General features: G+C 47.7%; 1 protein-coding gene across 1 annotated transcript; it reads right to left on the bottom strand.

Annotated features, from left to right (window-relative positions):
* Positions 1–1,997: 1,997 nt before the first annotated feature.
* RAB25 (RAB25, member RAS oncogene family) lies at positions 1,998–14,981 on the bottom strand. The gene is made up of 5 exons (XM_056853030.1): positions 14,913–14,981; positions 9,063–9,258; positions 6,155–6,348; positions 3,700–3,780; positions 1,998–2,131 (listed from the first exon to the last, which is right to left on the bottom strand). The coding sequence occupies exons 1-5, from the start codon at positions 14,950–14,952 to the stop codon at positions 1,998–2,000; spliced, it is 645 nt and encodes a 214-aa protein (XP_056709008.1). The 5' UTR covers positions 14,953–14,981.
* Between the last annotated feature and the right edge of the window lie 1,359 nt (positions 14,982–16,340).

The following is a 16,340-nucleotide window of genomic DNA, read 5'->3' as shown; positions in this document are numbered from 1 at the left end:
AGTCCAGGTAAAAGGGAAGGAAGACACTCTACCTGATGCCGTGGGAAATAATTACCTGTCTGTTATGTCACATGAGCCCTATCCTCTAGCAATAGCCTTAGGCAAGTTGCTGTTCTCTCTCTTGTAATTTCCCTCCCGCTAATAATAGTGGCCTACCTCGCAGGGTTGTTGTGCTCCCTGAAAAAATGTATTTCTCCCAATAATCGTGTATTTCTCCTGATACACCCCACAAAGAGCACTTTGTTCGGCTGGTGAAAATCTTCTGGTGATCCCTGCCCCAAAAAGCATCCATCTGTTCTCTGCCAGGGCCTTCTCGGCTCTGGCCCCGGCCTGGTGGAATGCTATGCCCAGTGAGATCCAGGCCCTGCTGGACTTGAAGGAGTTCTGCAGGGCCTGTAAAACTGAGCTGTTCCACCAGGCATATGGTTGAGGACAGTGACAGTTTTCCATCTGGCTGGTCTCCCCTCCTCTTCCCCTCCTTCCTGCCTTTTTCTTTTCCCGCCTTTATTGTATGTTGCTATTGTTATTATTAATTTGTAATTTGTTGCTGCTAGGGTTTGAAGGGGGCAGGATTTTAGTGAGGGTATAGAAATTGTTTTTATGGACTGACTCTGAGACTGTTTTATATGGTTGTAAGCCGCTCCGAGCCTGACCTGTTCAGGAAGGGCAGCCTAGAAATCTAACAAACAAATGCTTTGAATGCTTGAAATGTGCGACAGGAACCCTAAATATCCTCAAAACAAGCCCTTAACTCTTAGATCTGGAGTAGACTTCTCTAACCAATCAACCCTCCCTTCCTGGCTTTGCCTTTTCAAATGAGATACAGCATAATAATTTAAAAAATACATTAAAAAGAATAGACTCCAGCACAATTTATTTACAAAATATGTTCTATGTATATTTACATATATATTTAAATGTACACATACTGGCGGTTTTCCATTCCCACACAGGTGTGTTCGTGTCTTCTGGATGGCTTGTATTCGGAGGAATTATTTTTCATTACACAAGGTTTTGGTTACAGAGATTTGACAAATCCAGCAACTAATTCACACATGCAGGAGGAAAAACCCCTGAAAGGGAGGGATGGACCACGCTGCTTACAACTACAGGTGCCAAATCCCAACTCTGAATTATCTTTTGCATAAAAAACCCAGCTCCATGTAAGCCAAAAATAAAGAAAGGCCTTTTCCCTTCCCAAAGCTGACTTTGCTATAAAATAATGCCTGCATTTTATTTGCATTTATTTCTTTATATCCCGCTTTTCTCCTCAGTTGGGACTCAAAGAGGCTAAGAACACTGTTCTCCCCTCTCCACATTCTCACAGTAACCTTGTGAGGTAGGCCAGGCTGAGAGTTTGTAATGGGACCCAAGGTTTCCCAGCAAGCTTCAATGGTAGAAGCCAGGATTCAAACCCAGGTCTCCCAGGATTCTAGTCTGACACTATCCAATACACCACTGTAGTTCTCAAGGTTAATAGCCATCAGCATTTTGTTTTAAGTGTTTAAGTTACTACCAGAAAAGATCCAGTGAATTTAGTGCAGCAAACTTCCAGGTCAATCTGGTTAGGATAAAGGTGTAAATCTCACTGAAGTTGCTGGGAATTACTCTAGTCATAGCTAAGTTCCATCCCGATGCAAAATAATTTTTCCTGCATTGTGCCAGCTGTTATGTACAGGGTACTATAGCTTGATAAGATCTGGAAGACCAGCCGGAGAGGTGGGGAGATAAAAATATATACCACTACAGAGACCGAGCAAATTTTTCATGGCCCTTGGTGACGTAAATTGCTTTGTTCCTTCAAGACACCACATGGTCTCTCTATTTTGATAGGGACGGCCAGTTCCAAGTTTCATAAGTTACCAATCAGTTGCAGAGACTGGAGACAGACTACATATCTCAACAGCAAATTATCCAGCATTTGAGTGGGAACACATGCGCACACTTCCCATTGTCTTGACAACCTGGCTGATGCTCCATGCATGCTTCCGGCTCATTCACAGGTTCAGGCAGCATGCACGCTTCCCTTCCGTGGGTGAAGCAGACACACCGTTGGGGTTTTCAGCAGAGAGCACAACTTTGTTGTCTAGTGGGCTTTTCTGCTTCTGTTTCTGCACTTTGTTGAAAATGTCTAGGAAGCATGGGGAAATGTATTATTATTTTTTCTGATTCATAGTTCTCATCTCCACTCAAGAGATTTGGATAAGTAGCATTTTTATGAATCTCACTTCCGTAGACCACCAGTTTTGAAACTCTTGTCCACGTAGAGTTGCCATATGGGACAGTTATCTGGTTCTTGTCCAGATTCTAGACACGTCACCCAGTGCCTTTCTAAGACATTAGCTAGAGGTGTCTAAGGTGCCAACAGCTTGGAGAAAAAAGGGTTGGATCAACTCAGCTTTTCTGCTGATGAAAAAGGAAAGAGGGATTCCCTTTGATTGCTCAAAAAGGCTATGCTGGGGATCTTGGGGCCTATATGGACAAAATCCATGTGGGGTGGAGGCTGAAATAACGAAGAGAATTGGGTGAGATTGCATAAAAAAGCTAGCTGGATCCAACCCCAAATTCCCTTTAATAGAGGCTTAATCGGATGCTATTTACCTCCATGCCTTGAAAAGCTTCAACTGCCAATTTCCATACATTTTTTTGGCCGTCAGGTCACAGCTTACTTATGGCGGCCCCATAGAGTTTTCAAGGCAAGAGAGGTTGGGGTTTGTCATTGCCTGCCTCCGCATCATGACCTTGGTATTCCTTGGAGGTCTCCCACCCAAATACTAGCCAGAGTCAGGGCTGAGAGTGGGGTTGCCAACCTCCAGGTACTACCTATTCTTCTGGTATTACAACTGATCTCCAGTCGATATCAGTTCACCTGGAGAAAATGGCTGCTTGGGCCATTGGACTCTATGACATTGAAGTCTCTCCCCTCCTCAGACTCCACCCCAAAAACTTCCCGCCGGTGGCAAAGAGGCACCCAGCAACTGTAGCTGAGAGTGTGCGACTGGCCCAAGGTTACCCAGTAAGCTTCCATGCAGCGAGTTGGGATTATAACCTCAGTTTACCAGGTCCTAGTTGACACCTTAACTACTATGCCATGCTGGCTCACTTCCATACATTAAGCCTCTAGTAAAAGAGCAGGACATTTTTTTCCTAGACTGTTGGGCAACCCTTGTTGGCTTCCCAACTTTGTTTTCAAAAGCTAGGAGGGGGGGATGCTTGCCTCGATCCTTCCCCAATGTCTAGCAACTGCTAGTAGCAGACACAAAGCAAATGGTAGACAACCCAGCAATTAACGTGCTTGATTTGCATCATTAACAAACTTATTGAATAGTATGCATACTTGGCAGCCTAGATTTAACCCTAGAGTTGGGGGCAACTGAAATATTACAGCTTTGGGTAGAATAAAGCCCTGCGGTTCCTCTGAAGCTTTTCAGGATTTCCTCTGTGTGAGGATCAGAAATGGTAGACAGTCCTGACTACCACTACTGAACTTCCTCTGTCATGTGCAGTTGTGTGGGGGAGACCACTCTGCAAAGCAGCTGTTTTCTCCCGGGGAACTCACATCTGCATCCTGGAGATCAGTTGTAATTCCAGGTGATCGCCAGTCCCCACCTGGAGATTGGCATCCCTAGCTTTCCCTGAGGAAGCAGCATTGTGTGTTCTCTGAATGAGACGGTTTGGCCGCACCACCAGCCGACATACCTTTCAAAACAGTTTCAAAAGCCAGTTCCACATTTGTAGAGTCCAACGCCGACGTTTCCACAAAGAGCAGGCCATTGTTGTCTGTGAGAAGAGGGACAGTGAAACGCTACCTGATCTCTACCGACAACCAAAATACACAATCTGTCTGACACGTACCGCATCACGGGTGTGTGATCCAACTCACAGTCAGATGTACATCGGGTGGGGGGGGGACACACACTTTATTATTTATTCATTTAGAATGTGTATATCCCGCCTTTCTGCCCTTACAAGGGCCACTGAGGCAGCTGACAATTTAAAGCATACATGATAAAATCACATTACAAAACCATTAAAATCAACCCCCCTCCCAAACATATATAATTAAAACAACTTTTAAAAGAGTTTAAAAAACAGAGTTAAAATGCATAGCAGACCGTTTAAATACATATTGTTTAGACCGCTTGCTAACTTGGTGCTGTGAGGAAGCACTGAGGGGAGGGGAGAAAGGTTCTTCCAGTTTCCCTCCCAACCTGCTTTCGCCAGTGGAAACAGTAATGGGGTGGGCTTTTTTTACCCATTTCTCCGGCTCTACATGCGCTTCCTGGGGATGAAAATCCCTCTACTTCGCCATTTCTACTGGTGAAAGCAGGGTAGGAGGTAAATCAGGAGCTCTTTCTCTTCCCTCACAGCGCCGATTGAAGGAGTGCTGTTTAAGGTGAGTTCCCCCCATATACCAGTACATCTGACTGCGAGATGGGTCGCGCATCCGTGACCTGGCACAAGTCGAGTATCTAGTGTATTTGACTTTAGGAGAAACAGGCAGTCATAAAAAGTCTGGATCTTCCCAGTCCTGCCCACATTGGTGCAATTGGCAATCGACATATCATTATAGTGTTATAACGACCTATATTTGTTCCTCTGAATTCCTAGCTTTCTTTTTTAAAGTAAGTTTCCAGCCCTTTTTGTTGTAGAGAGATGCATTTCCTCTTATATCTCTGAAAAAAAGGGGTTAGAGGGTTACTTTTTTTAACAACAAGTTGGCAATGCACTGCAGGTAGTAGATAGCTTGTTATAATGCTGTAACACTATGTCAATTGCCAGGTTTTTTTTTAAAGTGCCACAACAGGAATGAGGGGGGGTTTGGCCACCATGGAGAATTGGGGCAGGGAAAATGAGGGGAAACCCATGATGTGGAAGCCCCATTGCTGCTGTGCTGTCTTGGCAGCCAACAAGGAAACCTCACAAGACCATCCTTGTGAGGTTAACACCTATACATACAAGAGGGGGTCTGTAAGGACTGGTGTCAAAGAGGAAATCCCATTCCCCCCCCCATCCCTACTACTACCCCCCCATCTTTACCTTGCCTCCCTCCATGCACTTTCACTCTTCAGCTTGTGGGTTGCCAGGTGCCCGCTGGTGGCGGGCAGACCCCCGGCAATTTGCCTCTCTGCCCGCCAACCACCTGAGAGTTGGCGAGCAAACGTGCACGCCCGCGTCACTTCCGGTTTACTGGAAGTGCCGCCTCGCGAGGGGGCTTATACCTCTTAGTTTGAGTGGTAAAGGGCCGCTTTACCACTCAGAGGTATAAGGCCCCTCGCAAGGCGGCACTTCAGGTTCTAAGCCGGAAGTGATGCACGCATGCGTCGGCGCACGCGCTTTCAACCAAACGGCCTCCCGCCGGAGGAGAAGGAGGACCTGGCAACCCAAGCTTGCGTCATCCCATCTCCCCCCGCCCCACTATGCCACTGGGGCTTATCTCGGCCCGCTTGAGGTTCCCTATCCCCTCCTCATTTGCTTTCTTATCTCCCCAAGTGTGAAGAACCCTATGTTGTAGCCGAAGCTGGCTCCATTTTGCAGATTTGTCTACCTCCACATGGAGAAGAGCCTTTGGCTATTAGATATGTACAAGACCCACAAGGCTCATGAGGGAAGGAAATTGCATCCCCCCCCGCCCCGCAAGCTACTATTCCCCCTCCAGCTCCAGTGGGGGGCTCTGCATCCTCATGCGCTTCCTGCTGCTGGCCACTGTAACCACGGCATTTGGATTGTCGTGGTTACCCAGTACGTTGCCTGAATTCCATGTTGTTGTGTTTGTGTGCATCGTGTCTACACATTAGGGTTGCTGGGTCCCTCTTCGCCACCAAAGCCTGAGGAGGACAGGGGTTGGGGCGGGGAGGGACTTCAATGCCACAGAGTCCAATCGCCAAAGCGGCCATTTTCTCCAGGTGAACTGATCTCTATCGGCTGGAGATCAGTTGCAATAGCAGGAGATCTCCAGCTAGTACCTGGAGGCTGGCCACCCTACCACACAGGTTCAAGAGGGAAAAAAAGTTATTCAGAGGCAAATCTTGACAACTTCCTTGTGAAAGTAGCCAGAGATTCATATCCTGACCCACACGCGCAAAGACAGGAGGGAACAAATTCTTAGGAGCCACCCTCTGAAGCAGAGAGCTTCCGGAAGGCCAGACCCTACCTGCATACATTTTGGCCTCCTCTGTCGGAACCTCCCGGGCTTGGGCCAGGTCTGTCTTGTTGCCGACCAGCATTACGACTATGGTGGCCTCGGCGTGGTCGTACAGCTCCTTCAGCCAGCGCTCCACCACGTCGTATGTCTGGTGCTTGGTGATGTCGAAAACCAAGAGGGCACCCACCGCTCCCCTGTAGTAACTGAGATGACAGGCACGGAGAAGAGAAGGAACAGGATGTTCAGAGGAAAGTGTGAGGAGAACTAGAAGCCACCAGAGGAGGGGGAGGAGAAGGTCTTCTTCTAGAGCTCCAACACCTTTGGAGAGTCCATCGTCACATCTTGGCCTTTCCTTTGGTTGGCTTCTCGACCCGCACCTCCCTCCCTCTACATCTTCCATGTCTGTTCCAACTTTGGGTTAAAAGCCAAACCAAAGCCAAAAGACACACTGTTGGTTTCCTTAAGAGCAGGCCATGGCCCAGGGAGCCCTGACTTTCCTTGAAGGCAATGAAAAGATTAGTCATGGTGGACCCGTATTCCTGAAAAATAGCCTGCTCACTAATATTCCCTTTCCTGGCATTACTGTGTGTGTGATTTAGGACACCCTTTTAATTTACTCTGGGTGATCTTGAGCACTGATGGTACTAGCCAGTGCTCTACGTGAAAAGAGTTGGTGTCCTAGGACATATTTCAGAATCCTTTCTTGAGAAACTTTATTGGATATGTGCAGTTTAGAAGAAGAAGAGTTGGTTTTTATATGCCGACTTTCTCTACCACTTAAGGGAGACTCAAACCGGCTTACAATCACCTCCCCTTCCCCTCCCCACAACAGACACCCTGTGAGGTAGGTGGGGCTGAGAGAGCTGTGACTTGCCCAAGGTCACTCAGCTGGCTTCGTGTGGAGGAGTGGGGGAAACAAATCCAGTTCACCAGATTAGCCTCCGCCGCTCATGTGGAGGAGTGGGGAATCAAACCCGGTTCTCCAGATCTGAGTCCACCACTCCAAACCACCGCTCTTAACCACTACACCATGCTTGCTCTTCTTTTTAAAAGAGGTCTAGGCAAGCAATAGGCTTGTGATTTCCGAGGAAATTCCTGGAGATCAGTTGTAATAGTGGGAGATCTCCAGCCAACACCTGGGGGTTCAGAACCCTAGCTTCTCCACCAAACCTCCAGGAATTTACCAACCCAGAGTTGGCAACCCTATGTCCCATTCCTAGATGGGGTGGCAGACTACATAGGTGGCCTCCCTGCCTGTCTCGACACCAAGGCTGCTGCCTACCCGGTCAGCATGAAGTGCAAAGACTGCTGGCTAGTGGGAGGAAGCAGCCACCTGCCAAAGGAACCAGCAGAGCTAGATGATCAGGTAGAGATGCTGACAGAGTGTGTGTTTAAAAAAATGTCCTGCCCCATTAATAGAGGCTAAATGCATGGAAATAGGCAGTTGAAGAAGCTTTTCACAAGCAGGGAGATAAGGGCCTTTTATGCAAGGACATTCCCCCACACACACAGTCACCCCCGCCGACTGCTTCAGGGCTTCCTTATGCGTGCCTTTCCCACCCCGTCAGAGATTGCCTTGCTTTCTCTGCGCATTTTGCTCAGCATCGAGCGAGGCGACCTCTGACGGGCAGAAAAGGCACACATAATTAAAAGGAAGCCCAGAAACAGTCGGCAGGGTGACCGCAGGGAAACAACCCGGAATGGTGTAGTGGTTAAGAGCGGTGGTTTGGAGCGATGGACTCTAATCTGGAAAACCGGGTTTGATTCCCCACTCCTCCACATGAGTGGCGGAGGCTAATCTGGTGAACCAGGTTGGTTTCCCCACTCCTCTACATGAAGCCAGCTGGGTGACCTTGGGCTAGTCACACTCTCTCAGCCTCACCTACCTCACAGGGTGTCTGTTGTGGGCAGGGGGAGGGAAGGTGATTGTAAGCTGGTTTGATTCTTCCTTAAGTGGCAGAGAAAGTCGGCATATAAAACCCAACTCTTCTTCTTCTTTCTACAGGCTGTTGGCCACCCTGTTATCAGAGGATCTAGGGGAGAATGGGAGACTGTGTGTATGTGTGTGTGGGGGTTGAGTTATCTATGCTATGACTTCACTGATTCTCTTTTGAACTCGTTTCAGAGGGCAGCTGTGTTGATCTGCCTTAACCCCACAAGCCTCCCTTCAGAAGGTCAGAGTGCCAGGAGAAAGCTGACCGCCGGAGATCCTAATAGACAGGGAGGTTCCAATGGGATATTCTGTAGTTGATATTCTGTATCAGATATTCAGGGCTTGACCGATCCACTGAAAATTCAAAAGTGGGGAGAACTCTCCAGGGTCTCAGGCAGAGGTCTTTCACATTTTCTCCTATCTAGTCCTTTTAACTGGAGATGCTGGGGATTGAACCTGGGACCTTCCGGTTTCAAAGCAGAAGCTCTTCCACTGGGCCACAGCCCCTCCCCTATGTAGACCTACACAATTTAGTATTAAACACATTTAGAGATAACACAAAAAGAAAGAATATGTTCTCAGTAACAGCCTGGTAAGTAGGGTTGCCAACTTTGGGTCTGGAAATACCTGGAGATTTTAGGGGTGGAGCCTGAGGAGGGTGGGGTTTGGGGAGGGACTTCAATGCCATAGAGTCCAGTTGCCAAAGCGGCCATTTTCTCCAGGGGAACTGGTTTCTATTGCCTGGAGATCAGTTGTAATAGTGGGAGATCGCCAGCCAGCACCTGGAGGCTGGCAACCCTACTGGTAAGGTAAGTCAATCTATTTCTCCCCATATTGCAGGCAGAAGGGCTGAGGATGAGAGAAAGTGACTTGTAAAAGGTCACCGGGTAAGTTTGTGGCAGTGGCACATTTGAACAAGGTACTTCCTGGTTTACACCTGAATTTCTCCCTGCTGCTCCCATTCCCCCAGACGTTTAGCCTTACGCAGAGGTGATGGCGCGGTAACGCTCCAGCCCAGCCGTGTCCCAGATCTGTGCTTTCACCAGGGCGTCTCCCACCATAATGGTGCGGGTCGAAAACTCAACTCCAATAGTGGTGCGACTGTCGTGGTTGAACTCGTTGCGGGTGAAGCGGGAAAGGAGGTTGGTCTTCCCGACTCCGGACTCTCCGATCAAGACCACTGGAAGAAGAAGCAAACCAAGGCCATTCCATTCAACACCTCATTTTAGGTCAGAGAGAGGTTTTCCATATTCGTTTCAAACATGGCAAATTATCAAGAAAACATTTTTTAAATTATCTACAACAGTGAACAACAAAACACCAGCCCACATCAATAGAACAATGAATAAAAGAATGCGCAGTATTAAATAATGAAGATGCAAAAAAAGAGAAAAAAACGACTACAACAAAAATTCAGGGGCCAGAATCTACAAAAAAGTCCAAGTTGTTGAATTTTTCATATAAAATCTGGTAATTTAGCAGAGGGCTCAAAGGCTATTGTGTGCAGCAAAGCCTATCTAGTTTCTGTGTGTGCCAGGAACAAAATTATTTGTAGCCTTTTATCTATTAAAACTAACATACTTCATTTATTGTAAGAACTCCATTTCTGGATAGGACAGAGTAAATATAGTTAATGACTACAGGAGAATTACACAACTTTAAGGTTGACAATGAGGAAATAGACATTGTTGAAGATTATTCCTTGGCTCCATCATCAACCAAAAGGGAGACTGCAGCCAAGAAATCAGAAGGAGATTGAGATTGGGAAGGGCAGCCATGAAGGAGCTAGAAAAGATTCTGAAGTGTAAAGATGTGTCACCGGCAACCAAGATCAAGTTAATTCATACCATTGTATTCCCTATTACTATGTATAGGTGTGAAAGCTGGACATTGAAGAAAGCTGACAGGAAGAAAGTAGACTCCTTTGAAATGTGGTGTTGGAGAAGAGAGTTACGGACACTGTGGACTGCCAAAAAAACAAATCAGTGGGTTATAGATCAAATCAAGCCTGAACAGACCCTAGAAGCTAAAATTACTAAACTGAGGCTATCGTATTTTGGTCACATTATGAGAAGGTAAGAGTCACTAGAAAAGACAGTAATTACTGTGACCTGTAAATGGCTTTGAGCCAAGAGAAAAGGTGGGATACAAAAATTTTAATAAATAAAATAAATTTGAGTCAACATGAACAGGATAAATATATATAACTTTAAAAAACAACAACGAATACAGTCTGTGTGCTTAACACACCCTGCTTCTGAAGCCAATGCAGGAGAGGCTACTGCTGATGAAATGAATGAATGTGGCATCAGCTAGCAGAGAATCAACCGCGCCACTGAGTAAAGAAGGGATTGGCCAGGACTAAGAACAGGATTTCAAGGGATTTTGGATCTCCTGTGCTAGAGGGAGGATTCTACTCCTTGTGAAGAGATACAGCCACCCCATGTTCCTTTTCAGAATCTGTTGGAATTGCATGTCCTTGAAGGTATCTACCCATTCCTGTTGTCTCTCCAAGAATCGAGGGGTCAAACAGAGACACACTAGGCAGCCTTCTGTATAGGAGCGGTTGAGTAATTCTGCCTCTGATCCAAATAGAACTGATGCACAGATGTGGCAGAATGACCTGCTTTCAGCACAGGTCAACTGGAAAGAGGGAGCAGTGAGTCATGCAGAGATACACCAGGCAGTCTTTGAGAGCTGGGTGATTTTGCCTTTCTGTATTAGGAGCGCTTGAGGGATCCATACAGACTTGCTGCAGAAGCACAGCAGAATAACCTGTTCCCAAACAGAGGCATGCTGGAAGAATGGCAGGCCAGAGCATTCACGCAGAGATGCAGTGGGCAGCCCCCTTTAAGGGCAGCAGGCTCACAACTGTCTGTATTTAATTTTTTAGACATACTTAATAGTTCTTTGAAGGCATTTGTTTTGGTAATTGCTATGCAGGGTCATTGCAAATAATTCATATAGTCCAAACCCCTGCTACCATATAGTTGCCAAGTCCCCCCTGGTTACTGGTGGCGGGAGGGGAGGGTTGCCAGCTCCTCGCTGGGAAACTCCTGGAGATTTGAGGGTGGAGCCTGGGGAGGACAGGGACCTCAGTGGGGTACAGTGCCATAGAATCCACCCTCCAGAGCAGCCAATTTCTCCAGGGGAACTGACCTCTGTAGTCTGGAGATGACCTGTAATTCTGGGGGAGCCCCAGGTCCCACCTAGAGACTGGCATCCCTGTGCTACCACCAGTGGCCAGCCAAATACCTCCAAGTCAGGCCTGGAAGTGAAGGCAACAACTCCTCCAGTACTCAAGATTGGCACACTTCCTCTGACCATGGTTTTCATGAAGGTAGACTGCCTCTGAATGTGGAGGCTAGGTAAGTTACAGCAGCTGAATGGATTCTCCAAACACAAGACCACCTTTCCTGGGCCCTGCTGGTAATTTTTTTTTTAGAAACATTGGTCAGAAATAGGATTAGAAAAACCAGAGCCTGATCCACAAAAGAAACTCTTGCAAATAGCATCTACCATGACATGAAGATAGGGTTGCCAATCTCCCGCTATTACAACTGATCTGGTTTGGAAAGAGTATGCATGGTTTGGAGAGAGTGGACAGGGAGATGTTTTTCTCCCTCTCCCATAATACTAGAACACGGGGTCATCTGTTAAAGCTGGAGGGTGAGACATTAAAAACAGATAAAAGGAAGTATTTTTTCACACAACGCATAGTTAAATTATGGAACTCCCTGCCCCAGGATGTGGTGATGGCTGCCAGCTTGGAGGGCTTTAAGAGGGGAGTGGACATGTTCATGGAGGAAAGGGGTATTCATGGCTATTAGTTGGAATGGATGCTGGTCATGCTGCATACCTGTTCTCTCTAGTATCAGAGGAGCATGCCTATTATTTTGGGTGCGGTGGAACAAAGGGAGGATGGTGCTGCTGCAGTCATCTTGTTTGTGGGCTTCCTAGAGGCACCTGGTTGGCCATTGAGTGAACAGACTGCTGGACTTGATGGGCCTTGGTCTGATCCAGCAGGACCTTTCTTATGTTCTTATCTCCAGCCGATAGAGAACTGTTCACCTGGAGAAAATGGCTGCTTTGGCAATTGGACTCTATGAAGTCCCCGCCCTCCCCAAACCCCGCCCTCCTCAAGCTCTGCTCCAAAAACCTCCCACTGGTGGCAAAGAGGGACCTGGCAACCCTACATGAAGATAAACCAGCTGGCCACTTTATTAGTATTTTAAAAAAACCCTAATAATACATTTTGCATGTTGCCAGCAGCTCGTAGTGGGAAGTCTGGCTTAACCTTCCGCCTGTTCAATGGCTTGTTTACTTACCTCCTTTCTCCCTCCCAGCTAGACTCACACTTTGCCCTTTCCTTGTCTGTTGCTCCATCTCTTTGTACGGCCTCACCTCCAGTCCCAACTTGCCCAGAACCCCATTAGGCTCTTCTGAACCCTTTTTCCGCATGTGCAGCTAAGGGATGCTGTACGTTGACAGTATAGGGAACGTCCCGGGGGAAGGAAGGCAGGTGCACTTTTCACCTGAACACCTCTACTCTCGGTAGCTGTTTAGCTTCCAGATATATTCTTTTCCAGCACTTGCAGCGCTTTGGTAGGAGACTGACTCACCAATTTGGCACCCTGGAATCACCAAGATGGATGTCAACCCTCCTGGGATTACTGCTAATCCATGTTAGGAAGATCAGCGTCAAGGGTGTGCATATGTGAGAAGCAAGCCTAGTGAAACTAACTGTCACGTTTCTATCTCTCTGCCAACTCCCACTTAAACTACATGTTGGGCTAAAGAGAAAAAAAAATAGCACTGGAAAAGTGGTTTGCTTAGCATGTAGAACGGGTGGGGAACCTTTTTTCCGCCAAGGGCCATTTGGATATTTATAACATCATTCGCAGGCCATACAAAATTATCAACTTAAAAACTAGCCTGCTATATTTGGTCAAACATTTAGCCAAGAGGCATGACTGGAGACGGCTCCAAGTGTCTGCCACGTAGAGCGACTCGCTTTTGAGCTCTGCTGTCCCCAGCTGGGCCCAAGAGATTCAGGCAGGGCAGCATCCTTCTGAGCTAGAGACCTGCCAGGACCCATGAAGGGCCAGACCAAATGATTTCGTGGGCCTTATATGACCCCCGGGCCTGATGTTCCCCACCCCGATCTAGAACAAATAGTGATGGAAAGTGTGGTCAAATCACAGCTGATTTATTGTGACCCCGTAGGGCAGGGGTGTCCAACATATGGCCAAGGGGCCAAATCTGGCTCCTTGAGAGCTCTTATCCGGCCCGTGAGCCAGCCACGCCCTCCCCCACCAGTCCCGATATGGGCTGGCGATAGGGTTGCCCGCTCTGGGTTGGGAAATACCTGGAGATTTTGGGGGCGGAGGCTGAGGAGGGCAGGATTTAGTGAGGGGAGGGACTTAAATGAGGTATAATGCCATAGAGTCCACCCTCCAAAGCATTTTCTCCAGGGGAACTGATCTCTGTCGACTGGAAATCAATTATAATAGCACGAGATCTCCAGCTACCACCTGTAGGTTGGTAACCCTAGCTGACAAGCCCGCTGTGGGCTAACCAGCTGAGGCAGCCACTCCCCTGCTCCCGATCTGGGTTGGCGAGGCATGGCCCGGACACGTGACATTTATGTCATATCCAGCCCTCATAACAAATGAGTTCGACACCCCTGCCCATAGGGTTTTCAAGGCAAGAGGTGGTTTGCCATCGCCTGCCTGTGTGTATCAGTTGTGGACTTCCCCGGTGGTCTCCCATCCAAGTGCTGACCAGGACCAACCCTGGTTTCCATGACCTGATGAGATCAGGCTAGCCTGGGCCGTCCAAGTCAGGGCTCAGGAAAAAATATATATTTGGCCTTAATTGTTCATTGGCTGCTAATGAGAGTAGCAAAAAGTTGGTGTGATTCTTGAGAGACTTCAGTACAGATCCTCTCTCAGGTATGGATTCAGTGGTAGTTTGCAGGCAAATCTCTTTCTGTGTATGTCTCTTAGGCTACATAATGGGAGGAGAGAGTCACATAAGGGTGAAGTAGGGTTGCCAACCTCCAGGTAGTGGCAGGAGATCTGACATCAGTGACTGAATTATTAAGACTGCAGCTGTTAGACAATTAATTGACCCATCAATTAAAATCCATTTAAACAACTAAAACTTGCCATCTGTCTAATGAGTAGCGGCAGAACTTTTTAAACATGCAAGTTATTTTTATATAGGAACTTAGGAGAACTGTAAATGCCTTGCACCACCATAGAAGAAGGGGAAATAAAAGGGCCACGCCAGTCACAGGAAATTAAAAAAAAATCACTAATCTTTTTGGAGAACCACTTCAAGGCTAACAGATTCTCCTGAAGAAGCCTCTTGTCGAAACATGATAGACAGACAGACATTTTGCACCATCGGCCTTGTTCTTATTTTTATTTACCATCTCAGAAGAGGCATTCCTCCTCACACAAGAGGGAATGCCTCTTCTGAGATGATAGCCATAGTGAAACATGCATGCATCCTCAGAGATTCCCACACTGTGCTCCAAGGAGCACTTGGTGCTCCGCAAAGCATCTCCTAGTGCTCCATGAAGAGATTGGAAAGAAAAATACTACTGTCATTCGGTTTAATATATAGGTGCTCCTGGAGATTTGGAGATGGAGCCTGGGGAGGATCTTTTCTCCAGGGGAATGGATCTCTGTAGTCTGGAGACGAGGTGTATTCTGGGGGCTCCCCAGGTCCCACCTGGAGGCTGGCATCCCTACCTGCAGGTCTGAGAGAGGCATGACTTTTCAAAGAGCATGCCTCTACAGTAGGAGGACCCAAATTGGCACTCACCCTTAAAAACAAAGTTATAATCCTCTTCCGACGTGCCCATGGCTCCTTGCCTCGGTGGGCCAGCTGCCCCTGGGGAAGCCTTCCTCGGTTAGCTTCCTCCCTTAGCTACCACGCTGCAGTCCAATAAACCAGGAAGGAAACAGAAAAAAAAGGAACCACCAGGCTGCGTTTCTTTGTAGAGATGTAAAACACTAAAGCCAGGAGGTAGTCAGCTTGAGATCCTGGACAGAGAGGAAAAGGAGCAAAGTTTATCTGCTTGGAGGAAAAGCGATTGTCTGGAATGAGGCTGGATGGATGGGCGGGGGAGGCAGTCCCAGCAAGGTGTCAGGAAAGGCTGAGAAGAAGCAAGCACTGGTAGGGCAGGTTAAAGGTGCAGCGCTACCTGAGTCAGTGGGGTGTAGCTTGCTGCGGTCACACTGGTTGAACAGGTAAGGGCTGAACCCAACCCCTCCCCTGCCGCTCACCTGGGAGTGTCACATGTGCCAGCTCCACTCCGCGCCCACTCCACCTGGGGCTTGCAGTAAGGTCAGAGGAAGGTGGACCTGGGGAAGCTGCCAATCAACCGGGTGCTGGGGGCTGCTCGTGAGGAAATAGGCAGGCTTGACTGCAGAGGTTCCAGCTGCCTCTATTTAATCCCTCTGCCCTGGTCCCTGCCTAGGGTGGCCAACCTCCAGGTAGTAGCTGGAGATCTCCCGCTATTACAACTGATCTCTAGCCAATAGAGATCAGTTCACCTGGAGAAAAGGGCCACTTCGGCAATTGGACTCTATGGCATTGAAGTCTGTCCCTTCCCCAAACCCTGCCCTCTTCAGGCTCCAAAAATCTCCAGGTATGTCCCAACCCGGAGCTGGCAACCCTATTCCTGTTGAAGTACTGCCCTGATTTATTTATTTTTTGCCTTGGGAGGGTGTCTTTAGCAAGTACCATCAATTTTTCTCAGTTCTCCTTCCTCAGGGTCTGTAGAACTTGTATCTTTGAATAAGGGTATAGATTTGTCTGTTGCGCACATCCTCGTCCACGCGTGAGCATGAACACTAATGTCCTCTGGAGGGCACAGCCTGCCGTTTCAAATGCTGCAACTGCTGAGAAAATACTATGTACAGCAGTGGAAAAGAGCAAGAGTCCAGTAGCACCTCAAAGACTAACAAAATTTCTGGCAGGGTGTGAGCTTTTGTGAGTCACAGCTCTCTTCTTCAGATATATTCCTGATATAACTTAGTGTAAACCTCAAAAAAAAAGCGGAACTCGATTGTGGCATAATCGGAAGATGCCAAATGACAAACTGGTGGAAGTATGGTTGTCAATTCTAAGTTGAGAAATTTCTGGAGATCTGGGGGTGCAGTCTGGTGAAGGTAGGGTTTGGGGAGGGGAGAGACCTCAGTGGGGTATAATACCATGCCACCCACCCTCCAAAGTAGCCACTTTCTC

The sequence above is a fragment of the Euleptes europaea genome, chromosome 7, assembly GCF_029931775.1.
Source record: "Euleptes europaea isolate rEulEur1 chromosome 7, rEulEur1.hap1, whole genome shotgun sequence".
Taxonomy (NCBI): Eukaryota; Metazoa; Chordata; class Lepidosauria; order Squamata; family Sphaerodactylidae; genus Euleptes; species Euleptes europaea.
Note: the sequence above shows the minus strand (reverse complement) of the source record. Positions and strands in the feature narration are given on the sequence as shown.

Bases quoted from the DNA above. Each gene is read 5' to 3' on its own strand.
- RAB25 (XM_056853030.1), bottom strand. From the start codon at position 14,952: ATGGGCACGTCGGAAGAGGATTATAACTTTGTTTTTAAGG. The intron at 9,259-14,912 runs GTGAGTGCCAAT...TTCTTCTTCCAG, and splicing joins TTATAACTTTGTTTTTAAGG to TGGTCTTGATCGGAGAGTCC. The intron at 2,132-3,699 runs GTATGTCGGCTG...CATGCTTCCTAG, and splicing joins TTTTGAAACTGTTTTGAAAG to ACATTTTCAACAAAGTGCAG.